The sequence below is a fragment of the Columba livia genome, chromosome 20, assembly GCF_036013475.1.
Source record: "Columba livia isolate bColLiv1 breed racing homer chromosome 20, bColLiv1.pat.W.v2, whole genome shotgun sequence".
NCBI classification, from domain to species: Eukaryota; Metazoa; Chordata; class Aves; order Columbiformes; family Columbidae; genus Columba; species Columba livia.
The window spans coordinates 10,699,399-10,727,396 of NC_088621.1; the positions used below are offsets into that span (position 1 = coordinate 10,699,399).

General features: G+C 54.9%; 2 protein-coding genes across 6 annotated transcripts; one reads left to right on the forward strand and one right to left on the reverse strand.

Moving 5' to 3' along the window:
- Positions 1-762: 762 nt before the first annotated feature.
- On the reverse strand, positions 763-8,335 carry TRIM50 (tripartite motif containing 50). Of its 3 annotated transcripts, none has more exons than XM_065037327.1 (6): positions 7,272-8,335; positions 5,762-6,174; positions 4,676-4,771; positions 2,846-3,396; positions 1,996-2,120; positions 763-1,723 (listed from the first exon to the last, which is right to left on the reverse strand). In XM_065037327.1, the coding sequence occupies exons 2-6, from the start codon at positions 6,164-6,166 to the stop codon at positions 1,116-1,118; spliced, it is 1,785 nt and encodes a 594-aa protein (XP_064893399.1). In that variant the 5' UTR covers positions 6,167-6,174; positions 7,272-8,335; the 3' UTR covers positions 763-1,115. The 3 variants fall into 3 exon arrangements, with proteins under 3 accessions (XP_064893399.1, XP_064893398.1, XP_021150617.2); XM_021294942.2 differs by having other exon boundaries at positions 769-1,723; positions 2,846-2,868; positions 3,166-3,396; positions 5,762-8,335; XM_065037326.1 differs by having other exon boundaries at positions 5,762-8,335.
- A 226-nt stretch (positions 8,336-8,561) lies between these two features.
- Positions 8,562-27,994, forward strand: FKBP6 (FKBP prolyl isomerase family member 6 (inactive)). Of its 3 annotated transcripts, none has more exons than XM_065037330.1 (8): positions 8,562-8,823; positions 10,537-10,626; positions 11,036-11,238; positions 12,440-12,559; positions 13,159-13,353; positions 13,676-13,785; positions 16,832-16,922; positions 27,502-27,994. In XM_065037330.1, the coding sequence occupies exons 1-7, from the start codon at positions 8,598-8,600 to the stop codon at positions 16,908-16,910; spliced, it is 1,023 nt and encodes a 340-aa protein (XP_064893402.1). In that variant the 5' UTR covers positions 8,562-8,597; the 3' UTR covers positions 16,911-16,922; positions 27,502-27,994. The 3 variants fall into 3 exon arrangements, with proteins under 3 accessions (XP_064893402.1, XP_064893403.1, XP_064893401.1); XM_065037331.1 differs by having other exon boundaries at positions 27,598-27,994; XM_065037329.1 differs by lacking the exon at positions 16,832-16,922 and having other exon boundaries at positions 8,564-8,823; positions 27,598-27,994.
- The last annotated feature ends 4 nt before the right edge of the window (positions 27,995-27,998 follow it).

A 27,998-nucleotide genomic window follows, 5' to 3' on the forward strand; every position in this document is an offset into this window, starting at 1 on the left:
AGTTGGACTCCATGATCCTTGTGGGTCCCTTCCAGCTCAGAACATTCTGTGAGTGCCCAGCCCTGAAATAATAACTTTCCTTCTGGAAGGCTCAGAGCTGCCCGTGGGCGACCAAGGACACCCCGTGTCAGCTGGGAGGACACCAGCGCTGGCTGTTACCTGTCAGAGGTAACGCGCCTCTGAAACCTGGTCTGGTGTCACAGAGCAGTAACTCTGCCAGGACCAGCTCCAGGGCTGCCGGGTCAGTGGGAACACTGCGGGAACACAGTGCTGTGCAGGGTTTGCTGTCAGCAGTGATGGGTGCTGGGTGCCAGTGATCACCGCAATTGCGTTGTCCCTGTGTCTGATGTGTGTAAAGCCACACTTGAGTGCCCCAGTTTGGCAGAGACACCTCACTGGGATAACTACTGCCCCTTGTGATGGTACATTTTGTGTGCCAGCCTTTCTGTTGGTGTGGGCTGGGTGCGAATTTTGGTGACAAGCCCTAGAATGGATGGCAGGTGACTCTTTGCCCTGGGGCTGTTGCAGAGCCGCTGCCCGGCTGTGGCTGGTAGGCCCGGGCTGCGCTCCCCTCCTCACGCTGCCTTGGCCCCAGGCGCGGTTCCCTGCCCGCAGGCTCTGACCACCCCGCTGTCATCCCTGTGCAGCTGGAAGCGGCTCTGCCCCGGGCAGGCTGGTGTCTACCCCCGCAAGGTGCTCTCTGCAGATGCTTTTTTGGCTCCCGTGTTGCCCTCTCGGCAGCCGCTCAGAGCACTGCGGCCGCCCAGCTCCGGCTGCAGTGGTTTCTCAGACACAGTACCAGTATTAGCCAGCAACCAGCTCGCCCCACGCAAACTTTATTTGTTCAGAAGACAGATGTGAACAAAGACCCTCGGACGCTCACAGCTCCCACGTTTCCAGCAGATGCTCCTTTCCGTAGGGAGATCTTTTGGAGGTTTTTGGGTGAGCCCACCACTCTGGGGACAGGGATTTGCAGGCTGACATTCTGTGCTCTTAGAGGAGAGGGGAAGTACCCTCCTGTGCTGCTGAAGCTTTACACCGTGGCAGCACAGCTCCCGTGACTGTCCCTGCTGGGGGCCCTTGGGATGCAGCCACAGCCTCGTCCCACTGCCGGGCTACGGCTTCTGGGGCTCCCCTGGGACGGGATGGTCCTGCAGCAGCCGGGAGTGCCGGCTGGTGGGGGGTGCAGGCAGGATAATGGGGGGTGAGTAAGGCCCTCGCTCCGGCCAGCACAGGTCCACGATGGGGTAGAGCTGACCCTGGAACTCCGCCTGGAAGGTGTAGATGGGGCTGAGCTCGTCGGGGCTGTCAGCGTTGTAGAAGGTCAGCTCACCCTTCTCATAGTGCAGGTAGATGCCGATGCGCTGGGGCCGGGTGGTCAGCGGCAGGACAGCCCGCGGGGTGCTGAAAGCCTCGTAGACCTTCCCTTCCTTCAGGCCAATGAGCCAGACGCCATTCTCGGGAGATTTGCTGAGCTTCCCTTTGCGGCTGACCGTGCCTTTGATGATGCCCACGCGCCAGTGGTTCCTGGTGCCCACGATCACCTCCCAGTAATGCTGCCCACAGGAGAAGCCCTTGCAGGTCAGGATGCAGTTGCTGGAGTTGAAACGCATGGGGTTGCTGTCCCGGCGCTGGTAGAGCCCACACTGCACCACCGTGTCCCCCTTGAAGAGCTCCAGGAGGGGATGCGCCGTCACCGGGTCCAGCTTCAGCATCTCTGGAGCTGGAAGGAAAGCATGTGGCTCCAGGCACAGCAGCAGGATGGGGTCTGGCTCTGGGTGACCCCCCTGGCTGGCACAGCTGGACAAGCTGAACTTCAAGCAGCTGGAAGGGTTATAACAGCACCAGCACAAGACACTGGGCCGGCCAGCGCTCCAGAAGCTCTCCTGGAGGGGGGGACACGACCAGAGAGCAGGAGAGACGCTGGGGCAGCACAGCACTGGCTGGGCAGCATGTCCCATGCACCGGCACACTGCTGGGGGGGCAGGTCGGTACCTGGCAGGACGCGGCGTTGCAGGCGCTTCCACACCGTCATCTTGATGTCATCTTGGTGGAAGCATGGCTTGAAGGACACGGGGTTAAAGATGCCATCGCCTGGGTGCAGGCTGGGGAGCTCCGACCTGGAAAGACACAGGCAGCCATGACACAGATCAAGGGGACAGTATGTGACCTCTTCTCACCTGGCTGCCATGTGTGATGGAGCCACTGCTGTCTCGCCAGCTGCTCTTGCCCTCTGCTGGGGCTGGTGCGTGGCTCTGGCAGTGGCTGCCCACCTGTACAACAGTGTTTGAAGTGTCCTTTAGGAAGGACAAGGAATTACTGGAGAGTCCAGTAAAGGGACACAGAGATGCTGAGGGGTCTGAAGCATCTTTGTGATGAGGAGACACTGAGAGAGCTGGGGCTGTTGAGCTGGAGAAGAGAAGCTGAGAGGGATCTGATCCAGGGATCAATAGCTCAGGGTGGGTGTCAGAGGATGGAGCAGACTCTGTTCATGGTGCCCAACGCCAGGGTGAGGGGCAACGGGCACAGACTGAAACACAGGAGGCTCCATGTGAACATGAGCAGAAACTTGTTTGCTGGGAGGTGCCAGAGCCTGGCCCAGGCTGCCCAGAGCGGGTGTGGAGTCTCCTTCTCTGAGACATTCCAACCGCCTGGACCCACCTGTGTGATCTGCTCTGTGACCCTGCGTGAGCAGGGCTGGGCTGGGGATCTGCAGAGCTCCTGCAGCCCAGCCAGCATGGGGTTCTGTCCACACGAGGCTGCCCCAGCACTGCTGAGGTGCCACTGGCCAGGGCTCTCTCACTGTCCCCATCCACGTTGTTTGCTGCTGGGTCCCACCACTCACCTGAACTGGGAGGAGCCGTATTTCTGGAAAACACAAGAAAAGAGAGAGTTGGTGGTGGGAGACTCATGGAACAGCAGCTCCTCTGTGTGGTCACAGGCCCACACATCTGTGCCCGGGGCTGAGGAGGCTGGGGCAGAGCTCAGGGCATCGCCCTCCTGGAGGACAGGGTTCTCCCCTCGGCCTGGCTGGGCAGAGGACTCTCGGCTCTCACTGCTGGGGGTGTCCCAGCTGTGCTGGATGAGGGCACCACTGCCCAGGGGAGGCCTCGAGGCTGGAGAGTCTGGCTCACCCTCGCTGCCTTCACCAGCAAGTGCACTCACCCGGATGAAATCCAGCTGGCTTTCGTTGCCGAGCGCCTCCAGACTGCTCTGCATCTCCTTCAGCCGCTGCAGTGCGTCGGATGTCTGCTTGACCTGGCTCTCAATGGAGGTGATGAGCTGGGCCGCCTTCCCCTCAACGCTCTCCAGGAAGGTGGCCTTCTCCTCGTCGATGTACCTGTGCAGCTCCTGGAACTCCTTCCGGATCACCCACTTGAAGACATCTGCCTCGTTCTGCGGGAGACAGCGAGTGGCTGTGCAGGCTGCCCCTTCCATCCCTTCACCCACTGTTTAGCTTCAGAGATGCCACCAGCAATGTCAACGTGTCCCACCACGCTGCCCTCCACTTGTTTTCCAAATGAAGCACAGCTCTACACTGGGTGTTGTTTCATCCCACTGTCCTCAGCAGCTCACCACAGAGACACCTCACCTTTCAGCTCTCCTCCCCCAGGTTTTCATTCCCTGATGTCCCAAGCAGCTTCAGCAGAGCCTTAAAAGAGCAATTGGGTCCCTCTGCTCCCAGGGAACAACCCGTGTCCTGGGCTAAGGGCGAGAAAGCTCAGCTCCACTTTCATAGAATCACAGAACAGTTTGTGTTGAAGGACCTTCCCAGCTCCCCCAGTGCCCCTCCTGCCATGAGCAGGGACATCTTCACCAGCTCAGGTTGCTCAGAGCCCCGTCCAGCCTGGCCTGGGATGTCTCCAGGGATGGTTCAGCCACCACCTCTCTGGCCAACCTGGGCCAGGCTCTCACCACCCTCAGGGACAACAATTTGTTCTTTATGTCCAGCCTGAATCTCCTCTCTTCTAGTTTAAAACCATCACCCTTTGTCCTATCACAACAGGCCCTGCTCAAAAGTCTGTCCCCATCTCTCTTATCGGCCCCTTTAAAGTACAGAAAGGTCACAATAAAATCTCCCCAGAGCTTCTCTTCTCCAGCTGAACACCCCAACTCTCTCAGGCTGTACTCCCAGCAGAGCTGTTCATTTGGGCTGACCCCTCCTGAAGAGCCCCACAGGGAAGCTTTGGCCGCAGAAGGGATTCCAGGAGGTCGCTTGGAGACAACTGCTCCATGGGAAATGGACAGACAGCTAGACCAGGCGTGAACTCGATGTGAAAGCACCAGCGTTGCTCTGCCTGGGAAGCTGTTCAGATCAGGGTCCTTCCCACCTGTTCTCTCCCCACCTCCAAGGACATTCGGTCAAAACAGCTCCAACTGCTGCTCCCGCCAGGACGCTTGACAAGGGTGAGATCACCCCTTCTGAAAACAGGGCTGTGCCGCCTCAGAGGGCTACGTCACCCCTCCCCAAAACAGATCTGTGTTTAATCACTGAGTTTCGTGGAGAACACAAACCTCAGGGACCGGGGTGGAAGATAAACCCTGTTTGCTACCACACAGAAGGGAAGGGGTACAGGAGGCGAGCTGGGGAGAGCCAGGAGCTGCTGTTACTCCAGGGGCTGTGTGGGACACAAAGGACATGGGGACACAGGCTCCCATGGCACGTGGCACTCACTGCGATGCGGCTTTTGTTGTTGATGAGCTTGCTGAAGTGTTCATCCAGGTTCCTCTTGTACTGCTGGACATCGGTCAGCAGCACAGACAGCTCCTCCTGAAAACACAGCACCTCTTGAGGGACCTATGGCCACATCCGTGACAGCAGGCCATGCTCATTGTCCCCCAGGGAGCACACGGCCCTCAGAAGCCACGTTCTCTGAGCTCTGTGGCCCTGCTGATCTTCGCTCTCCTGATCCAGAGGATTTGGGGTTGCCAGAGGCAGGAGAGCGACCACCGCTGCTGACCAACGCTCCTGCCAGGAGCACCAGGTCTCTGCTCCCATTCCCAGCCCTCTGTATCTCCCACCCTGTGGCAGCTCTGCCCCAGGTGAGCGGGTGGCAGCAGCTGCAAACAGCACCCGGCCGGCAGCACCGTCCCAGCGCCAGGGCCCGGACCCCGGCTGGGCAGGACTGTCGCTGCTGCCTCCTGCTCTGATCTCCCCAGTGCCAGGAGCAGAGGGGACGGGTGACCCTGTGCGTTTCCATTCCTGGGGCTTTCATGTGATGCTGGGCAGGGGACGCCGGCTGTTTACTCTGCCGGGCTGGGGCTCTTGTTTCCCTGCTCTCCTGTGGCACCTGCCTCAGCCCTTATCTCCAGACTCCTTTTGATGGTGTTTGGAAATGGTCTTGAAAGGCCCCGCCGACACTCCCGGACCCTCCCTGCCTCACTGCAGCCCCCAAAACCCTGAGCTCTCTCGGCCGGCGACACACTCAGCCTGAAACAGCTGTCCTGCAGCCCAGGGACCCTGCCCCACATCTGGCTGTGCTGTGGGACCATGCTCTGTCCCCCAGCCCAAGGACCCTGCCCCACATCTGGCTGTACTGTGGGACCATGCTCTGTCCCCCAGCCCAAGGACCCTGCCCCACATCTGGCTGTGCTGTGGGACCATGCTCTGTCCCCCAGCCCAAGGACCCTGCCCCACATCTGGCTGTGCCGTGCTCCCCACGCTGGCATCATTTCCAGCCTGTGTCCTGAAGGAGAGGGCACATTTGACCAGTGAGCACCGACCCCCACCCCAGGATCCCGGCCAGCTCTGCCCACCAACCTTCATGCGGCAGTACGTGGTGGAGATGGGGGTGATCTTGTGCTGGCGGTGGTTGCCGATGGTGCCGCAGAGCCCACAGATCACCTCTTGGTCGGCCTCGCAGAAGAGGCTGAGGGGGTTGTGGTGCGTGGGGCAGGACTCCGGGGTGGGCTCTGCCTCGCTCCGGCTCTGCAGCACCTCGATGACACGGGCCAGCGTGACGTTGGGTGGCGAGGCGCTGCAGTCCACGCTTTGGCGGCACACGGGACACAGGAACCGCCCATCCAGCTCTCTGGACAGTGACACCACGCAGGACTTGCAGTACGAATGCCCACACTGCAGCATCAGGGGCTCCTTGAAGACCTCCAGGCAGATGGGACAGAGGAGCTGGTCCTCCAGGTCGTTGATGCTCATCCTCCGAGCCATCACCTGGCCTGGGAAACACGGGTGGGAGCTCAGTCCTGCTCCAAGAGCAGGAGGAGCAGAGATGAGCAAAGATGGAGAAAAGGTGAAACAGAGAGACACGTCCACCGCCCTCCCTCCCTGCAGCGGCGCAGAGAGCCGCAAACTCATCTTCAGGCTCCAGGCAAAGTCTGAGATGTTTGTTTTAACCCATGATGGGTTTGGGCACTGAGGACATGAGCCTGCTCCTGACCATGCCTGCTGGATCTGCCCAGGGCAGCAGGACTGACCACCAAGCTGTTCCCCTTTGCCTTTGCCTGGCGGGGGTGTCAGAGTGCAGCCAACCTCGTGTCAGGGCTGGAGACACAGCCCAGAGGGATTTTCTGCTGAAAAATGCCATTATTGACCCTGGCCTGTATGAATTCCTACAGATCTCTTTCAGCTCATTGTCTCAGCCTGTGGACATCCTCCAAAAGATTGGCATTAGCTCAAGTGGTACATCTAAGCAAAGGGAAATAATAAAATGCACATTTATCTAGGAGACAGGGATAACCAACACGTAGCAAACACCCACAAAGCTGGATTTGACTGGCACCGGGGCTGGGAAGCTGAGGGACAGCGTGCGGGGCTGCGGCTGCAGCTCGGCCCCTCGGAACACACTGCGCTCTCTGGTCCCCACAGTGCTCCACACTCTGGGCCAGCACCCCCACGGGGCACGAGCCCACATCTCGGCCTCTCCCGTGGCCCTGGGGCCATCTGTGGCTGGCCTGTTATTGAATTATGAGGTTTGTGCAGCTTTGCCACCCCGGCTGCTCCCAGCTCAGTGGGATGAAAATGCCAAGATCCTGGGCAAGTCACAAACATGACCTGAAGCTGAAGAAAATAAACCTGAAGTCAGAGGCTTGGTAAGTTCCTCGGGGAAAGGGGATATTGCAACCTGAGCTTGACTTTCACCGTGCATTGCTATAGGAGCGGTGAGCGGAGGGAAGTTCCAGTGTCAGCTGGTGAGCAGCCAGACACTGTAGGACCCTGTACGGGGGAACCGGATTCAGCTGCCCCCTCTGCTCAGGCTGAGACACCTCCCAGAGACCCGAATGACAGCGTCCCGCTCACCGCACCACTCACGCACCCTGTGCCGCTTCCTCCTGGCCTGGGCTGGGGCTCTGCCCGTCCTGCTGCACCGAGCCCCACGGACGTCACTTTGCTTCTCCCGATCAAGCTGAAGATTTCCACTCTGCCAGAGGGCGGCCAAGGCAGGTGGCGGGACCAGCGTCCCCGTGGCAGGATGGGGAGCTGAGCTGCTCCTCTCCTGCACCCTCAGGATGTCCCTGCTCACCGGGGAGAGGCCAGGGAGCGGCTTGTCCCCCTCTCTGGCTCTGAGGACGGTGACACACCCCTGCAGCGCTGCCCACCGCCCACCGCACACGTCCGGGCACACACATCATATGACTGCGCGGGCAGGAGCCTGATAAGAGCCGGGTTTGCCTCCCTGAGCAGCCGGACTCCCTGCGTCCCGGGGCGTCAGTCATTGTGGCATGGGAAGCGTTCTCACCAACACGTTTTCTCATCGACTAAAACTCTTGTTTGGTTGAAACAGTGTTTTCTTGTCGTTTGGAGAAAAACCCTTTCTTTTGGAAAAGCCCAGAAGGAGACTCCAAGCGCTGCCCCTGCAGCATGGGCCGGGCAGCCACGCGGTTTCATGTGACGGTGCAAACAGTTGGTTTCTCGTGCCGTTGCTCCCCGTTCCTGACTCGCAGCCAGCCCGCGGCTTCCCTCTCAGCATCGCCCGGGGAAGCTGGGATGTGGATGCTGCTCAGCCAGGAGGGCCCGGCCCCGAGCAGCCCCGGGGCTGCGGGTGGGGGAGCGGGGACAGGCCCAGGGATCAGCCCAAGGTGTCGGGTCTCTGGGCCCAGGAGGCTGCAGCACCGACTCCTTGTGGGTGGGGATGGCTGCGGGGATGATTCCCGCTCCACCCTCCGAGGGCCCCGTCCCCAGCCGCACCGCCCCGGGGCCGCAGGCTCTGCCGGGGGAGCGAGCCCAGGCCCGGCCCGCGGGTTCGGCGCTGGGGCCGCTGCTGCCCGGGGGGGAGAACGCGGCACCGGCCTAGAAGCAGACACGCCTAGCGGGACCCTCTGGGTGTGCCAGAGGGAAGCACTGCCCGTGGCGCCGCTCTCCCCCGGGACCGGGACCGGCAGCAGCCAGAGCCCCAACCCCGCCGCGCCCGCCCCCGCGGCACGGACTACACCCCCCAGCGAGCACTGCGAGTCCCTTGACGTGTCCATCACCCATTGGCCAATTGCTGCGCGGAGGCGTGTCCTCCCGACAGGAGCCAGCGCGTGGCCGTGAGGCAGCGTGTAGGGACGAGGCCGCTCTTCGGAGCGTGATTGGCTGAGGGCGCAGTGTGGCGGGCGGCGATTGGTGAAGAGGGCGAGGGGCGGGACGAGGCGCTGAGGCGATGGCGGGTGGCGGGAGCACCCGGGCTGGGCCCGAGGGCCGACGGGGACCGGCGGGACGGGGGCTGGCTGTGTCCCCTCTGGCTGCGTCCCCTCCGCCTGCGTCCTCCCCAGCCGCGCTGGTGCGGGCCCGGGGCTTGCAGGACCTGAGTGGCGATGGAGGGGTGCGCAAGATGGAGCTGCGGCCCGGGCGCGGGCAGCCCGTGCCCCCGGGCGCCTCCGTGGCAGGTACCGCTGGGCGGGCAGCCCCGGGGGTCCCACTCTTCCCGTGGGGCAGCAGCTGGTCCTGCCCTGGCTCTCCCACCTCCCCAGGCCCCGTGGGGTCCAGCGAGCCCGGCATCATGCCCTGAGCTTAACTCTGGGGTTTGGAGCTCAGGACAGGCCCCTTCTGTCCCGTGTGGTGGGAACAGGCCCGTGGCCCCCGCCAGGAGCTGCCTCCTGAGCAACTTGCTTTATCAATGGCAGTTGTTACATTTAGTCTGTAGTTAGCAGGACTAAGAAATCCTACAATCCTTGGCAGCGCAGGCTGCGGTTGGGGTGTCGTGCTCCTCTGTGTCACTGAGGTCTCGGTGCCAGCTCCTTGTTTTGGTCTGTGTGGCTGGGCCTGGCATGGGCACTGGGGAAACGGAGGGGACAGAACCTGCTCTGAAGGATTCCTGAACCTCTAATGTTGACGTGCTCATGGGCAGCAAATCTGACGGCATTCGACTTCAGTATGAAGTCAGAACAAGAACTTAAAAGTGCCTCTATTATCCAGTGGTAGGTCTTTCTGAGACTAGTCTCCCTTATCAGTCTTTTAGCAGCTGGGATACTCTGTTTAAGTTCTTGGTGGCTGACAGATTAAATCAAAGGGCATCCTGACCTTGAGAATGGGGAGATTTCCAGGTCCCACCTGTGCTCCTAGCGCAGAGGAGAAGTTTGAAGCTGAAAGGGGTTCCTCAAGGCCTGGTGCTGTGTCAAGGGGAGCCCGTCGCACTGGGGTTGCAAACTGAGTGAGAGCTGGAGTTACCCATGCAGCTCCCTGGGGAAGAGCCAGGCTCAGAGGGGGACATTTCCCCCTTGGCTTTTCTTCCAAGGGCACCAGCTTTGGTTGGGAAAGGCTTTGTTACATATTTCTGCAAATAATTGGGGCACTTTAATGTCTACAGCTGAAGTTTCCATTCCAGTTCTTAGCAACACAAAAGTTCATCTCTTGCTTACAAAGGGATCAGGACTGAAGCAGCTGTTTTATTTGGTGTTAAAACACAATCATCATCACTTGGTTACTTGGATGTGACCAAGTTTTTGGTATAAAGATGAGGTCATTTGTGCTGCCGCTGCTGTTCTGCAACAGAAGGAAGAAAAGCAGGAGCCTGCGCCTCGAATCCTGGGGGCAGTTTTAGGCGCCTCAGGCCAAGAGAGATCTTGAGGGGCTGGAGTGAGTGGAGAGAAGGGAACGGAGCTGGTGAGGGGCTGGAGCACAAGTGTGATGGAGCGGCTGAGGGAGCTGGGGGTTCAGCTGGAGAACAGGAGCTGAGGGGAGACCTTCTGATCTCTGAACTGCCTGAAAGGAGCTTGGAGCCAGGGGGGTCGGGCTCTGCTCCCCAGGAACAAGCACCAGGAGCAGAGGAAACGGCCTCAAGTTGCCCAGTGGAGGGTGAGGTTGGATGTGGGAACAATTTCTTCCCCAAAGGGCTGTGGGGCATTGGAACAGGCTGCCCAGGGCAGTGCTGGAGTCACCAGCCCTGGAGGGTTGGACAGATGGCGAAGAGGTTCTGAGGGACTTGGTTTGGTGCCTGGGGTGTGTTAACAGTCAGACTCAATGATCTTGGAGGTCTTTTCCAACCAAAATTATTCTCTGATTCTATAAAACCAGCCCCCCATGTGCTTCCAGTGATAATGTTACTAGGTATGAAATTAAACTCTTGCTTTCCTCCCCACTCCTCGCTTTGGGCCACACAGTGAAGTACTCTGGGTACCTGGAAAGCTGGGACGAGCCCTTCTGCACCAACGGCTACAGCAAGAGTCCTGGGCTGATGAAACTTGGAAAAGGTGGGTTTCAGCTGAAAAATTTGTCCTGGGACTCGGGGTTCTGAAGGCCAGCCCATTAAGCTGTGTCAGTTTAAATGCTGTTTAGTATCTTTATGTTATTTGAAACCTTTCAGGCTTGCTAATGGAGACCTCTAGGGTCCTGCTGCCCACCGGTGCTGCTTGGTCTGGGACCGGTCGCCCTCTGCCCTCCTGGCATTGGCAGGAGCAGCAGCACCCGTGCTGCTTGTGGCACCGGCTGTTTGCCCCGGCTCCAAACTGTCTTGTGGTTCCACAGCAGGCTGACTTGATAGAATGCTGTATGAGCTCCTGAGGATTTTTCCTTCCAGGCTTTGGGAGAAATTGTTGTTTGGAGCGTGAGGGGGCTTCCAGATTTGCGATTCTCACAACCTTCTGCTTCTTGTTGCAACAGACATTACACTGTCAGGGCTGGAGATTGGGCTGCTGACGATGAAGACGGGAGAGGCAGCGAGATTTGTCTTCACGCCGCGTTATGCCTACGGGCGGCAGGGCTGTCCCCCCCTCATCCCCCCGAACGCCACGGTCGTCTTCGAAGTGGAGCTGCTGGACTTCCTGGACTCGGCTGAATCTGACACATTCTTTGAGTTGACTCCTGTGAGTTGCCTTATTAAGGTTTGAGACCTAAATCTGGAGGCTAAACCTTTCTTGCCTTTCCTTCCAGTTCCTGTTGCTTGTGTGTTACCTGCGTTCAGCTGAATTGCAGGTGCGGTTACCCAGAGCCTGGCTGCTGGCTCCGCTCCGACACAAACGTCCCTCTGTGTGTCCCCTGCACAGGGGGAGCTGCGAGTGCTGCCTTTGTTTGCTCCCTGTGCTGGAATTGGTTGAACAACTTCCAGTTACTTTTGGCTTTTCAAGAAACCTCTTGGTTTCACTAGAGGGCACCAGCTTCAAGGAATTTCTCTGAAGGAGCGGGAATGAGCTGGCTGGACAAAACCCTGTTCAGTCCACTGTGTTCAAGTGCACACACACACACCCCCCACAGCCCTCCTCGTTTCTGCTTCTCGGCTGCTCTCCCAAGGGCTCCCTCGCTGTTTGCCCTCCTCCCTGGTTGCTGGTAACTCCCTTTCCATGGAGAGGGCTTTGGGCCGTGGCTGTGTGGCACAGGCAGCCTTGATGCTGGTCAGGCCCTGCTCGCCCCCTCCTCCCTCCCCACAGACCCCTGCGAACACACACACTTGTTACAAGGCACTCACTCCCCCTTGTGCTGGTTCTCTGCCCTTTCTGGCTAAGTGAGCTCTCTGGGAGCTGATTCAAACTTGGAAACCCAGCAGAAAACCCATCCCTTCTGTCTTTTTTTTTTTTATTATTTTTTTATTTCTGTTGGGGTTTATTTGTTTTGCTGGGTCCCCATCTTGTGTGGGTGTCAGGCTGGTCCCAGAGCTGCCCGGGGCAGCCCCCGCAGGTGATGCTGAGCCGTTAGAGCGGTGGAGCCTTTCAGTCAGTATCACCTTTTGTTCCAGCAACAGCCCTGGAGGTAACTGGCTGCTCTATGCTGAGCAGGTGAGAGACTCGGGCAGGATTTAAAAACAAATGTCTGCTTTTTTCCTGCCCTGGAGTCCGTTTGGTGAGTTCCCTGACTGGGCTGGTCGTGCTCTTCACCAGGAGTTACCCGCACAAGGACAGTGGCATCTTGCAGGCTGGCTCAGGGAAGTGTCACGTGTTGGTGGCCTGGCTGGACCCTGTGGGGCCTCGGCTCCCACTCTGTGAATAGAAGGGGACTGGGCAGGACTGTCTTGTTGAACTCTCTGCTTGTTTCCTTTTGTTTGAGCTGAAATTTATATATTTCTTTATACAGGAGCAGCAGGATACATTTCCACTACAAAAGCTGTTGAAAGTGGCAGACACAGAGAGAAAGTTTGGCAACTACCTCTACCATAAGCAATGCTTTGAGGACGCCAAAGACAGATACAAAAGGGTGCGACAGCAGAAAATAATGTGATTTCCATTGTGAAAAGCTGTGAAAGCAGTGTTTATTACGTGCTAGCTCACCATAACAATTTTGAGATCAAGTAACTTCATTATATTTTCCAGGCATAGTTTGATATTTAAGAACAGATCTTAAGCACCTGCTTTTGTGTGAGCAGCTGTGGTGAAGGGAGCAGGAGGAAGGTTGGCAGAAATAGGCAGAACCCTTTTCTGAGAGGAAAGAGAACATCACAGCACTGGGGAGGCCAAACCTCGAATCCTGGGGGCAGTTTTGGGCCCCTCAGGCCAAGAGAGACCTTGAGGTGCTGGAGCGAGTGGAGAGAAGGGAACGGAGCTGGTGAGGGGCTGGAGCACAAGTGTGATGGGAGCGGCTGAGGGAGCTGGGGGTTCAGCTGGAGAACAGGAGCTGAGGGGAGACCTTCTGATCTCTGAACTGCCTGAAAGGAGCTTGGAGCCAGGGGGGTCGGGCTCTGCTCCCCAGGAACAAGCGCCAGGAGCAGAGGAAACGGCCTCAAGTTGCGCCAGGGGAGGGTGAGGTTGGATCTGGGGAGAAGTTGTGCGCTCATTTTCTTTCCCGTCTCTGCTCAGGTGTTCTCCATCCTCGGTCGCAGCCCGGGCAGTGAGGCCGAGCGGTGTCAGATCGATGCCTCCAAGTTGCTGGTGCTGCTGAATCTCTCACTTATTTACTTGAAACTGGAACGTCCTGCGCGAGCTCTGGCATATGGGGAGAAGGCCTTGGAGATTGACCACAGGAATGCCAAAGCACTGTTCAGGTGTGGCCAGGTGGGGAAAATTAAATTCCTCTGGTAGCCACATCAAGGGATTACCCTGGTCTGACTGTGGAGAGCCTCAAATGAACCCAGGAAAGCCACTAAATCCTGGGTCAGGCCTCCTAAGCTGCTGCAGCAGTCGAGGTGATTTGTCTACATGTGACTTTTTGGAAAATCTGGCTCTCTGTAAATCTGTTACACAGATTTTTTGGGGGGGATTCCTGAGCTACCTGGATCTGCCTCTCAAATGGTTGTGCTTGCACACATTTCAGTCCTGAAGAATGGGGAGGAGTCTGTATTTATCTTGCGATGTATCTGTCTTCTATCCCTGGCAGGCTTGTCTCTGCATGACAGAATACGAGAAAGCCCGGGATTTCCTGGCCAGAGCTCAACGTGTACAGCCGTTTAACCACGACATTAACAATGAGCTGAAAAAGTTGGAAAGGTGAGAGAACTCCTTTCCATCCCTGGGGAAGAGAGAGTGCTGAGGCTGGAAACAACCACTCAAAAATATTGAAAAATGTGTATAAAAAAGAAACAAAACACAGAACTATTGGGTCAGTAAATTACCTAGGACAATACAGAAGGTTTGAGTGTGGGGACGGCTGATTCAAATGTTCTGCAGATGCGGTGGTTACGGGTGATGGGTGAGAAGCGAGAGCACCTGCAGTTTCTGTGTTACGCTCCGTGTGAGCAGGTGGAGACAGGATCTGCTCAAATACCTCAAAACCAATGAAATGCAGGGGCCAGTAACGTTCCGCATTAATCAGCATGATTTCCATTTCCTTTAAGATGTGGTGGTTAATTACAGCAGCTCCTCAGGACTGCAAGTGCTTTAGTGTATAGTGCTATAGATACTAATATTGGTGAATTCCTTGCTGTCTCAGGGGCAGTAAGCGAGCAATCCTGAAAGCAAATGTTCCCTTGGCCCGCAGGCTGAGGATACACAGTCCTGCCAGCTTTAGTCATACCCCAGCCCCACCAAAACACGCCTAATGCTGGTCTCTGCCCTCGTTCTGCTCTCCCCTTGGAACGGGCAGGAGCACGAGCTGGTTCCCTAAAGGATGTGCTGTTGTACACTGTTCGTGGGTGCAGGAGGCAGCGCAGTTCCAGCTTCAGACCTCACCAAGCAGCCCCTGAATACAAACCCTCTTCTTCTGTGCGTCGCTGGTGGGTGTTTGCAAAAGGGTTTGTAGGGAGCAGTAATGTCACTTCTCAGAGCAGCTGGTGTGGCTGGAAAAGCTGCTCTTGTGGGCCGAGTGCTTCACCGGGCTGCGTTTGGGTAGAGGGCTGACATGGCGTGTCCTGTGTATCCACGTCTTTAACACCACCAAGTCTGCAAACTTCTTCTATTACTTCTGAAGTACAAAGAACTTGAAGGTAGTATTAGCTGCTGATCTGGAGATTGGAAATAAACCCCTTCTGTTCACCCTGATCTGCCTCTGGGGTTGTAGCGACCAGCCTGTTAGTGAGTGCGAGTCGTTTCAGAAAGCTGGACCTGGTTTGAAATCACTTATCTCTGGAACCACGAACCGCCCACGAATGAAGCTCTTACAGTCCGTACAGCAGGTGAAGGGAACATAGTGTTTATAAAAAGGTTACTAAAACTTGATAACTCATTAAGCGTTCTGTAAATGTTTGTGTAATTGTGACGTGTTGGGTCCATCTTTTGAAACCTCCTGCAGATCTGGCTCGTGAACTCTGGAGGTGTGGGGGGTGTCGGGGTCACTTGTGAAAGGTGCTAGAAGTCCTGATTCTAGAATCCTCATGTGTTTCCATAGACTTGTTTGGAAGATGTTGGCAGATGAAGCAGAAGCCTTGCTGATGTGGGGCTGTGCTGCAGGACGGCACTGGCGTCGCTTTGGGGGAGCAGTGGGCAGCGTGTTGGCCGCATGTACAGCTGACACGCGTGTCAATGAGCTGAGTGCACGTCAAACCACCGTGGTGTCGGAGTTCTGCTTCCGTGCCAGTTAAAATTGGTGTCCTTTTTGCTTTTACTAGACAAGGAGAGGGATTAGTATGAAATTGATGAAGACAATGTTATCGAGTGTTGTTAATTACGCCATGCCTCAGTCTAAATCCTTTAATGGTGTCGAACTGCTTTGCCTGAGAAAACTCTTAATATGATCTGGCAAACGCTTCAGAAACGGAACATGAATCAAAATTGTGTTCTCAGAGACTTTTCACTTCCTCACTGAGTACATTTGCACTCTGTCGGAAGGAATGTTGTGTGTTAATCAGTTGGTTTGCTGTCTGAAACAAAACTTGGAAAAGTATCTGTTTCACAAGTGAACCAGGTTCTTGGCATAATTTGCTTCATTCCAGGGGAAAAAGAGGCAGAATCTGAGGTGAAGATTTTGTGGAATGCTTGTCTGGTCCCAGCTATTTTGGTCTGGTTGGTGCAAATTCTGCTGCTGGATTTGGCATTTTTTTATTCAAAGGTTTGCGTTGCATCAAATCCAGAACCAAACGGGCTTGTTCCAACATCTGGCACGAGTCTGTGTCCACCGGTGTGGGGCTCTTGGATTTCCTGCTGCGGTGGCACGTGAGCGTACCATCCGTGGCCTGGGTGGGCAGGACAGTTGTGGCAACATCTGTCTGAGACTTCACAGGACAGACTTGCTGTGCTGGGCTTGCACTGGCCGAAGCGCTGGGAACTTCTGGAGGCAGCACTGGTGCTGGGGCCCTGAGAGAGTGTCGGCCAGTGCCTCACTTGGGCTCCTTCTGATGTGTTGCAGCAAAATCCTTTGCTTTTGGCCTTATTTGGTAGCAGATGCAGGAAGGCTGACCCTGTGGGCAGCCACTGATCCCTGGGATGGTGCCCGAACTGAGTCACCTCTGGCTCAGGGATTCCTCACTGGTGAGAGCTCGTTGCTGGTGGGAACACAGGGTGCAGAGTTCGCTGTGCTGGGGAAGCTGCGATTGAACTGGAACTGGAGCAGCCTGGGCAGCGTTTGCCACGTTCATGTGATGCTGGCAGGGAAGTGAGGATGGAGGATGAAGCATCTGCCCCGTCACCCTCATAGTCTGGACACATGTCCCCTCCCTGTCCTCCACCCAGGTGCGCTGCCCTGGTGGATATCCTGGGGAGAGCGCTTGGCCGATGGCTCCTGCTCGGAGCTCACACAAGGAGCCGCACAAACCAGGAGACACCAAACTAGGCCACAGGCTACGGGCAGGTGTTCATCTGTATCATCGCATGCTTAAAAAACACTGGTGTGGGAAGCTTCTGGTTACCAAAAGTCAAATATTCCGCTTGGCTAAGAGTCGCCAGTGGAACCGAGACGCAAGGTCTGGGGATAAGGCACAACATTTCCAGCTCTGACAAGGCAGAAGGAAGGAATGGAGGAGCTGCCGCTTTGCTGTGAGCACACGCTTACATTAGGTGAATGTATCTATCTGGACAAAATAATACACATTTCTGGTTGTGGCACTGCTGGCTGGGCGGACAGTCCCCAGCCCCTGACACTTTGCTGTGCTCTGCTTTGCAGCTGCTACAATGACTACATGGAAAAGGAGAAAGAAATGTGCTGCCGAATGTTTGCCTCCCTCAGGTCTTCTTCTGGCTGACCAGAAATAGAGGTAATCGAGTCGTGACAAAGAACGAGGTCTCTCCAAACCTCTGTTGTGTCAGAATGGTGTTTTCAAGTGGAGAACCTGCTTCTCAGCTGCATGAGAGGGGTTTCCAGGCAAAATAGCAGGTGATGGGGATGGGATAGGATAGGGGGTAAATTGATGGCAGGTGAATCGGCGCTGGTGTGGGACAGGAACTGAAACTGGTACCACTTGAGTAAGTTTGGGTTTGTTGTTTCCTGCGCTGCTCATCCCAGCTACTCCTTGTCAGGGCCAGGGGGAGAAATCGCTGTGGAGTCTTGTTTCTCTGCCAATTAAAAGAAACAACAAAAAAATGATTCCTGTCAAACTTAAGAACTGGATTTCCTCTTCCCCTCTAGCGCTGCTGGCTGGAGCTGTTGGAATGCCTCGCTTCAGAAAAACCTAAATATTTTATTTGTGGGGGTTTTTTTAGTATTGAAAAACCTGCTTGTATAGAAAATTTTCAAATAGATGTTTTGGACTCTTTAAAGCCTTAAATCTTCTAGCAAAATTGACGGGTTTATAAATGCACAAAGGCTCTTTGATCATGCTTTTATTTTTTTTTTTTTGTCAAAACCTTCGGGAGGGTTGAGGGGGAGTGGAAGTCTTGCCTGGTCTCTTGCCTCGGGGTAAACCCTGGGGAAGGAGCTGCGGAAAGTGACAGCAGCCGTCTGTCAGGACGCACCGGCAGCTCGGGGCTGTCACTTGGCTGCTGTTCCCTCTCAGGCGACACAGGCAGTGCCTCGTGCGCAGAAGAGCGGTGACGGCCTCGCCGTCAGCAGCAGCGCGGGTGCAGGTCGGTGTTTAAAGGCTGAGTCTTCTGTCGGTGCTTGTGAGGCCATTGGGGTGTTCTGAGGAACAGGTTTGATAGAATGACTGCTTCCAAAAGTAGCACAACCCTCCTCTGGCTGGACACGCCTCCCTGCCAGAGCCTGCACCACAGTGCCCTGCTCTGAGCTGGGCTGAACGGCCCCGGAGCACAGATTCTGCTGCTTTGGTTCAATGATCCCATATTTTAGTGGGTATCTACCCCCAGGCAAGTACCTGTGAAAGCAGATTTAAAACTAAAATGAGGTTTTAGCCAGGGGGTCGGGCTCTGCTCCCCAGGAACAAGCGCCAGGAGCAGAGGAAACGGCCTCAAGTTGCGCCAGGGGAGGGTGAGGTTGGATGTGGGAACAATTTCTTCCCCAAAGGGCTGTGGGGCATTGGAACAGGCTGCCCAGGGCAGTGCTGGAGTCACCATCCCTGGAGGGCTGGACAGACGGACATGAGGTTCTCAGGACGTGGGGCAGTGCCAGGGGTGGGTTATGGTTGGACTGGATGATCTTGAGGGTCTCTTCCAACCAAAATGATTCCATGATGTGCATTCTCATCAGCCTGTGCAGGAATTCTGTGGCCCCAGGCTTGGCCAGGAGGCTCTGATTCTCCATTTGCTGAGTTTGAGACTCACAGTTTGGAAGCTGCAGGACCTGATCTTGTGTCTGACAGTGGTACACGGCAGTGCCGGACTGGGGCAGCTTCTCGTGTCCATCAGCTGGTCCTGCTTTGTGTTGGGAACTCCAAATAAACGTGCTGATGAGCTGGGTCACCAGCCAGGTCCTACCAGGGAGGTGTCACAGCCCCAACCTGACAGTGTTTAAGAAGAGACTGGACAACGTCCTCAGACACACGGGGTGACCTGAGGGGTGTCCTGTGCAGGGACAGGAGTTGGACTCCATGATCCTGGTGGGTCCTTCCAGCTCAGGACGTTCTGTGGTTCTGGGTCCTCCCCTGGTGAGGCTGTGTGGCCTCTTGTTTCCCAAAGAGCAGCTGGCAGAGATGCTGATGTGCACGCTGTTGGTGTAATGGCACAAAGCCGTTGTTGTGAGTAAAACGGTGACTTTGGTTAGTGGAGGCTGAGGAGTGCGAAGGGGAAGGGAAAAAGACAAACCTCTGCTGGGGACAAGTGTGACGACGGGGCTGAGCTGCTCCTTGGGCTCCTTCCCATGCAAATGTAGCAGCGCCCTCTGGGAGCTCTCCTGCCTGACACAGCTGACGGACAGCTGTCAGTCAGCCTGATTTCTCACCTTCTTTGAAGCTGATTTTAGTTACAATATTTACAAAAAGACCCTATGTCTTCCAGACACACGTAACTCACTGAGACCAAACAGAATCTCCTGTTAATTCAGGGCAAGAACAGCCCCTGTTTGGCGGAGGCTCTCGCAGGGCAGGGCCTCGTGCGAGCTGGCGCTGGGTTCGCTGCTGTGTCTTGCTTCAAAACTTCATTATGTCTTCATAGAGGAGCAAAGCGGCTCTAGTTGGAGGTCCTGCTTGCTATCGAAGGCACCAGTCATTACTCTGACTTGAGGTGGAACATTCTTTGGTGTTTTCTGACAGCTTTGTGTGAGTTCAGTTTAGGTTTGGGCATTTGGCTGGTTCATGGCCTGTGAACAGCACCTGTGGCTCGTGTTGCAGGATCCAATGGAATCACAACAGTTGAGAACTTCCCTTGGCAGCAGCTGCAGGTGCTGGCTGAGCTGGGACCTGGCTCGTTACCCAGTTTATCAGTTAAAGACTCGGAGCTGCAGTTGTGGCATTTTCTCCACGCACACAGCACGCTGCTGTGCCCATCAGAGCTCATCCGGGGGGTTTGCTGGGCCCTCTGAGTTCTGCAGAGGTCGCTCCATTACAGGGACAAATGCTTCATTCCTCTGTACCAAATAATCCAGGGCTGTGTTGTATGTTTTGTGTAATGACACTCAAACCCAGACACACTTGGGTATCTTCATTCTGCCCAGTGTTTCTCTGTCCCTTTTGCTGTAGAATCCAATTCCGCTAATTGCCACAGACAAGATTGTTTTCAGAACACGCTTTCTTCCTTTTTTGAACAGAGTTTCAGGTCAGAACAGATCTTCTCTTTGGTGAAATGCTGGGCCACTTGTGATGCTTCCTGGAGGATTTTAGAAATACTCAGAGGGAGAAACAGAAGCACAAGCACTTTGCAAGGAGCTGCAGCACGAGGGATTTAACAAACGCAGTGGTTTGGGTCTCAGGCTTGTCCCTCTTCGGGTTATTTATCTGTCTGCACACCTTGTGTGGTGCAGCACATGTCGAGCGGGTTACCTGGGACACATGCAGATCAAAGTCCCCCTGGGTGTCCCCAACCTGCAGGATGGACGGGGGACGTGGGGACAGAACTTCTCATCATGGTGTTGCTGTGGTCCTTCCCCATCAAGAGAACTCAATCCTGAGGGGTGGGGAAGAATTCCCTGGAAGTGTCTGGATTCTAGTAAAGGGTTCTTGGTGATAATTTCACTCCAGACAGATGAGTCTGGGTTGTTGATGTGGGTTTTTTGTTTGGTTGGTTGGTTTTTTTTTTAATTAAAGGTGGGCCAAAAGCTTGTCTCTGCTGGGTATGAGCTCAGTACACAGGAGAAGCAGTCTCGGTAGTGGAGAGCATGCAGGGAAGTGCTCCAGGGAAAACAAACAATGCTGAATTACAGCAGGAAACTCTGAGGTCAAGCCTGAGATGGCTACAAACAGCAGGGTCTGGCAATTCTGAAGCCATTAATTGCTGAGAGTTGGGTGCAGAACTGGGGCTGTGTCACCAGGTAGAAGTGACTATAATTGGGCTTAAAATCAGCAGCAGCTGCCAGTTAAACTGACCTAATAAGCTGAAAGAGACTTGCAAATAAAGGGAGCAGAATGTACGTAACGCAGTCAGAGATCCTGCCTTGGGAAGTCTCCAGACTTGGAGTAAACAGCAACTTGTTCCTTCCCCTCCTGCTCTCTCTTGTTACTGAGCAGATCTGAAACGTGCCCCCTGCTGATGCTGTCCCTCCCCACCGCGAAGAGCTCAACAACGCAGAACCGGCAATTTCACTTTGCCTTTCGAGTGTGCAAATTATTGTCCCACTGAGACGTCCTGCGCAGCACAGGACATTGTTAAATATCTGCTTTATGCCGAGCATTGCTGGAGCGAGTGGGAGGGCTTGAAGGATGGCTTAATTAAGCATTCTCCTTGCTAAGCACAGGAAGGAGAAAAGCTTTAATAAGGTGGCTCAGTTGTCTTTTTTTGGTTTGTTTTGGTTTTGCTCCAGCTCTCCCCTCTTCCAGCATCTCTCTGTTTCCAGAGCAGCTCTGCAGCCCATGCCGGTGCCGGTACCTGTCACACGGCTCCGGAAGGCAAGTGCGCTCTGGTCTCTTCAGAAGCTGGCAGAGGAGAAGCTGCTATGGTGTCCATGGCCAGGGCTGCCGGGGACACGTGTGCCCAGGACACCGGGCACAGCTCCTAGTTGGTTACACCATGGGGACACGTCTGACCTAGCGATGGTGTGCAGGGAACTGCGGACAGAGACCGGAGGGCAGTGCGGTGTGTTCATGTGCCTGGTGGAGAAGGACCTGGGGGTGTTGGTGACAGTGGCTGAACGTGGGCCAGTGTATGCCCAGGTGGCCAGAAAGGCCACGAACATCCTGTCTGGTACAGCACTGGTGTGGACAGCAGGCCCAGGGCAGTGACTGTCCCCGTGCTGGGACCTGGGGAGGAAAAACCTCGAATCCTGGGGTGAGTTTTGGGCCCCTCACGCCAAGAAAGGCCTTGAGGTGCTGGAGCGAGTGGAGAGAAGGGAACGGAGCTGGTGAGGGGCTGGAGCACAAGTGTGATGGAGCGGCTGAGGGAGCTGGGGGTTCAGCTGGAGAACAGGAGCTGAGGGGAGACCTTCTGATCTCTGAACTGCCTGAAAGGAGCTTGGAGCCAGGGGGGTCGGGCTCTGCTCCCCAGGAACAAGCGCCAGGAGCAGAGGAAACGGCCTCAAGTTGCACCAGGGGAGATTGAGGTTGGATGTGGGAACAATTTCTTCCCCAAAGGGCTGTGGGGCATTGGAACAGGCTGCCCAGGGCAGTGCTGGAGTCACCAGCCCTGGAGGGCTGGACAGACGGACATGAGGTTCTCAGGACATGGGGCAGTGCCAGGGGTGGGTTATGGTTGGACTCCATGATCTTGAGGGGCTTTTCCAACCAAAATGATTCTATGATTCAACACACAGTTTAGAAGAAAAAGAAACCGTGGATGATGGTGGTTTGAACAGTGCCCTGGTGCCTGATTTTTTTTTTTTTTTTTTTTTGGGAGGGTGCATTCCATGTTTTGGTTTGATTTTGTTTGTTTGTTTTGTTGGGGCTTTTTTACTTATTGCACAGTCTCAGTTTTGTTCAAATGAAACTGCAAACTGTTAATGACCTGGTACTCTGGGCTTCAGGGGAGATGTTCTCCGAATTGCAAGGGGGTGCTGGCGCTGGTGGGGCTGCTGAGCCCGGCTGGGGTGAGCGGTGGGGCGCTCACACTGTGCGATGTTTAAAATGCTCCAACTGGGCATGTTGGTAGCTGTGATGATACAGAGACAGCTGAGTGCCAAGTGCCCTCAAAACTGTTCATTGTGGGTTTGGGAAACGCTCCTCTGCTTGTGAGATACCAAGTGTTGTTCCCTGAGTGCAGCCCTGTCCTGGGGTGTCTGTTCTGTCCCAGTGACATGGAGCGGCTGACGGGGGTCGGAGGCTGCATTGCTGCTTGGGCAGCACCATGGTGCCCGTTGCTGTGTTTGACATCATGGCAAGAGCGCTTTGCTGAAAGGTGGTGTTTGTGGCTGGCAGCACCGAGGGTCAGGAGACGCCAGCGGTGGCTTCGGGGAGCGGGGCTTTGGGCACTGCTGTCAGCTGGCTTGCAGAACTGCAGAGTTATTTCCAGTAAGGGTGGGCATGACCTTCATGTGCCGCTCCCCCTGCCCGCCCTGCTTTATCGGGGACCTGTTGATTTGCCAGAATGCTGAGCATTATTGCCATGAGAGTTATCTGAGCTCTTGAAGGGCCAGGAGTTGCCGCGAGGATCAGTTGCAGCCCAGGCTTGCTGGCTGAAGTTCTTTCGGAGTCAGAAGTGCGTGTTGAAGAGTTCATCCTTCCTTTCACCTTCCCATAATTGTCCCTCTTGTGAGACCTCTTGCTCTTTGAACAAGTTGTTTTGTCGCTCTGTCTGGGTGCTGTTTTAAGGGACTTCTCTTTTTTAGAAATGCTTGGGAAAGAGCTCTGCGTTCTGTTTCTCCTTTTTGCTTTGGGTATCCTTGTCCTATCACAGATCTGAGCAGACCTGACAGATCCCTCTTCCATCACCTCAGGTTCAGGATGGTGCCGCATGTCATCAGTATTCAGGGTCTTTTGAGTCAAGACTTGTTAAAGATCTCTGGAGAATTCCTCCTGCCGCTGAGCTGTCTGTCGAGCACACAGACAGCGCTTCAAACTCGCTGTGGATCCTTCGCAGAGCTGAGCATTGTGACAAATTGACTTGCAAGAAAAAACCCAACACATCCTGAGAAAAAAGCCTGTAAGCGCCGATCTTGAGATGGCAGTGAAAGTTCATACAGCTTGGTTATATAGACGAGGAACAGCGCATCTGCTCCTCGCACCTTCTCCTGTGAACCTGGACGCGTGGTGCGGCTGCGGTGGGCGGCTGGAGCCTGTTCAAGCTGTTGGCCGTGGGGAGCCTCCGCGTGTTTGGGTGCTGTCGCACTCTGAAGATGGTATCACGGTTGTCTTGACCATAAAAGTGCATCCACTTGAAGCTCTAACAGCCGGACATCCCCGAACGACACGCTAGAGAGAGAACCGAGGGTGTGGCTGGTGGCAGAATCACTTCTGCAGAGAGCAGATAAGTGGTACCCTAATGCGGTGATTATCTGCCTCTCCGAGATGGGCCCCCAGGCTGGCGACACGGCGGATTCCCTCTGGTAACTGTCCAGATAAAACCCTGACAGCCTGGCAGTGCAAATAGCTGTTCCTTCCCCTCGCAGCGGGCGGGTTGCCCAGCACATCTTGCCATCAGGGCTGATGTTGCCCGGGCTGCCGCTGGGCTTTCTTCTTGCCGCTCAGGAGCACTGAGCCTGTTAGGAACCTCTGGTGGGTCCGCGTGGTTTCAGGAGGAGCTAGTTCCCCTCCCAGTAGCTGTGGTTTTTCTCCAGGCTGTTCCAGAGTGGTGGTTCCTTTTGGGCTTGTCGAGGTTTGAGTGAAGAGCATTTCTCAGGCAATTGCCACTCAAGGTTCTAGCTGATCCGCACTCCAAACGTCTGCACCTAACATCTGCATTTCCAGTGTGCTCGTGTGGCACAGGATGGGCTGGATCCTTCTGGCTACCAACTCAAAACTTCCCTTCTTTCCACAGTGAAAACCCCATGAACAGAAGTGCTGGTGTCTCCCACAACAGACACGTGGAGGCTGCATTTCATGGGCGTCTCCCAGAGGCGTTTCCCTGGGTGCAGGAACCAGCCCGGCCTTCAGGCCTCTCTGACTTGGTTGCTTCTCTCAGGCTCACGGGGTGATGTCAAGGCCGCGCTGCTGCTCAGGGCGCGGGTGAGATGAGAGCAGAGCGGGCAGAGCTGGCTTTGCAGTGCGCGCATCTTCCTCTCCAGTTTCCTCCCGCTTCGGCGAAAATCTTCCCTGCGGGATTTGGTGCCTGCGTGATGCTTCCCCACAGCCCTGCGAGATGGAGCCAGGGACGGGCGAGCTACGGAAGAGCAGTTCTTTTTGCAAGAAAGCAGCTTTAACAAATTTTAAACCCTTAGTTAAGCATTAACTGTTAATTATAGCTTTAATGCAGAGTAAAGGTGACTGTGAATATAAACGACCTGTGACCTGGCATGTTGCTTACTGTAAATTGATGCTCGACCGCCTTGTCTTTCTGAAGCACGAATTAAAATAGCTGGTACCAACAGACTTGTGTCTGAACATCAAAGCGAGCGTGTGCCGGGCAGGTTTGTGTGGCTGAGTTGCTGCCAACCTGCTGTTAAGGGAAGGAAACAAACATTGGAGCGGAGCCGTGGTTGGAGCGCGCCGTTCTACCTGCAGGAGCAGAAACGCTTTGAACATCTTCCAGCTCTGCGTCTTGAGGGCCGTGGGCTTCCCCTCCGCTTCGCTTTTGATTGTGTAGCCATTAGGTGGAAATGAAAGAGATGAACTGATCAAACACTCCTTGAAATGGCTTTAGGGTTTCAGTTTGAATATTTTTTTTAATTAGCTCCGTGTAAAGACTTTATTACTTCAAATAGCAGCCGTGAGACCAGAAGACTCACAGTTTGATCCTGTGTTTTTTACGGTGCGCATGAAGTTTCGGTAGCTGTAGGTTTTATACCCAGATAGACACCCCAAACCACCACTAACAGCCAGGGGAAACATCAGGTGATTATCTTTTAAGGATTATCTTTTAAGTATGCCTATCAGGGACACATAAAAGCAAGTGCTGCACGAGGATGATTTCAGACTGACAAGTAGCAGAGTAAAGTCAGCTGCATTTTAACAGGAGCAAAGACACTTTTCTCTGATAATGTGCAGGAGCTGCAGCATAAGTATAATGACTTTCTTTTTTATTTTTCCCACCACAGAAACCTTTCTTTCCTTGTCCTGGTTGCTAGAACTTTACGCTGTGAGCTGGAGAAATGATTGAAGTGTTTCTAGCTGTCATTCGTTTCCAAAGAGAAGAGATGAGCTGAAGTGTTCTCCAGTAGTTTTCCTACTTCTAAGCTCCCTCTCCTCCTCCTGGTTGGAGGAGATACTAGAAAGCACAGAGTGTGGGTATCTCATGTTACAACGAACCCCATGAGCCCCCAGTTTTGGAAGGTTTGGCAGTAAGAGGTGGCCGGAATGAGCCTGTAAGGTGGGATTTTGTCTGGGTGAGCCAGCGCAGCGACTGTGCTGACTTGTTACCGTGAATCCCAGTTTGTGCTGGGCTCTGCTGGAGTTTCTGGCAAGTTTTAAGCTGCTCGACTATTTTGTGCTTTTATTAGCCCAAACTTCAAGTTGGGGACAGCCCTTGAGCGAGGCCCATTGTCCCCATTCAGGCTTTTCTGGCAGGGAGGCACTTGAGTCACGGGTTCCATGTAGCTCTGAGCGTATCGACTGAATGGAACCGGCTGCTTCGGGTCACAGGAGCAAGATGAATGATCTTCACAGCTCACCCTGTGCTGGGAGCTGGGACTAGAGACCTGGTGTTCTCGCAGCCCTAATTATCCCGTGGTGCCTTTCAAGGATATCTAATGAACGAGGTGTGTATTTTGAGCCTCATGTGATCCTTCATCTTTGCATCCTTTAGTCTGTAAAGCATCTGTTTTCCTGACAATTACTGCTTTTTTTTCCCTCCTGCTTAGCAGTCAGTAAGCCGATATCCTCTGAGGAGCAGGATTCCCCATTCGCTACTGGTAATTTGATTTACATTTGCAGAGATCGCTGCTGAGCGAGCTGCAGTGGCTACAGCTGCTGCAGGAGCAGCAGAGATCCGTTTGGGCTCCCGTTGTTCTTAAGCTGAGGGAAGATGGGTCTGTTCTGAACTGTGATTCTCAGGACTTGTGTGGGAGGCAGATAATGGGTTGTCTTGTGGAAAGATTTCCAAGGATTCTTCTGGGTTTCTTTGTATAATTTTATTCCTCCTGTTGTTCTGTGAGTGACAAAAGGAGGCAGCTGATTTCTCACTTCTCCACAGTGTTTTGGTACCATCTGTACCCAACAAATCAGGGAAAATACCCCCCGTGGCCGTGTCGCAGAGGTGCCAGTTGCAGCAGCATCGTGAGCAGCAGAAAGTTGGAATAGATAATGGGCACATCAGAAAGCAGTGTGGATGTGTGTCCAGTGGGCATTTATCCCAGGTGCTTGATGGCTCTGGGGACAAGAGGGACCTCCGCTTTCCATTGTGTGCGCTGCAGATCTTGCAGGGTTTGACCAGCACTTGAAAGCCAACTGGAGCGGGTTGTGGGGCCGGGGGGCAGGGTCTGTGGGCGCAGAGGCAGAGCAGGGCTGGGAGAGGAGCAGCAGGAGGAGACCTGGAACCGTAGCCATGTGGAAGGTGAGGCAGGTGACCCGAGTCCTGATCAGTGACCCGAGAGGTTCCCCTTTGAAATCCAGAGGGGAGAAGAAAAATCCCAGCTCAGAAACAGGTCTGGGTTGTATCTAGAGGCAACTGACCCCATGCTGAGATGCTGGATCCCTTGAGTGACCCTCAAGGGCTGCGGGGACGGGGCTCCAGATAAGAGAAAGAGGCTTTACTGGGCACTGACCCCCACACCTTCTCAGTGTGTTCCAGGACCTCATGGCTGGTGAGGACCTGACTGCGAGTGGGAGCGAAGGGGATGGGGGAGCAAACAAGAACCAGGTGCTGGGAGCATTTTGTGACCCATGGCCAGTGTTGCTGTGGGGTGTCCCTATGACCAGAAAGGACTGTGGGTGGGGGGGAAAAGGTGGGAGGAACTAAAAATGGTGAGAAGCAATAGAAGTCCCAGGTGAGGAGCATGTTGAAGCTTCTAGAAGACACAGGACTTGTCTCCTGAAGGCCAAGAGTGAGTGTGGGGCTCTGGGCTCCCCCGTGACGCTGTGCGGGGGGGGTGGCCCCAGGGGTGCTCTCAGGGCTCCTCGGAGGTGCACTTGGTAGTTTGGAGCTCTTGTCACTTAATATTCAGTTTCCTCCTGTTCTGATGTGAAGAAGTTGAAGGAATTTTATGGGGATTTCACTGCACCCATTCTACTTGTGCTAATCCACAGAAATTCTGGGTGTTTCTTTCAGGAGCGCTGCAGTAACAACTGACATTTTACGTTAAAATGGAATAAAATGTCCAGGTGGTCCCTGCAGGAACACTGACTGCGGTGTTTTGTTGTCCAGGACCTCCCGGCGGATGAGGAGACCCGGCACACGGGGATCTCTGCGTCGCAGCTGTGCTCCGGGAGCAGAGGTGGGAGCACCGGCGTGTTTTGGAGTGTGACCTGGAGGTTCTGCGTTCACACACAACCTGTTTTTCCTGCGATTGGTTTGGCTTGCTGTGTTGTGAGGCTGTTTCCAGAAGAACCGAGCCGTGCTGTGTGCAGAAGGGGCAGTGCCGTCTCTTCTCCCTCGCACGTTCCTCTTCCCTGACACCCTGCAGGCGCTGGGCTGCTTTAGGGAACCTGTAAATGGCAGCAGGATGCTGTGGAGTTTTGTGCTGTTTGTACAGGTTGTTCTTTAAAACGATTATGTTTGATATTGTTTTTGTTCTGAGAAAATAAACCAAAGTGAGAACTCAGGCT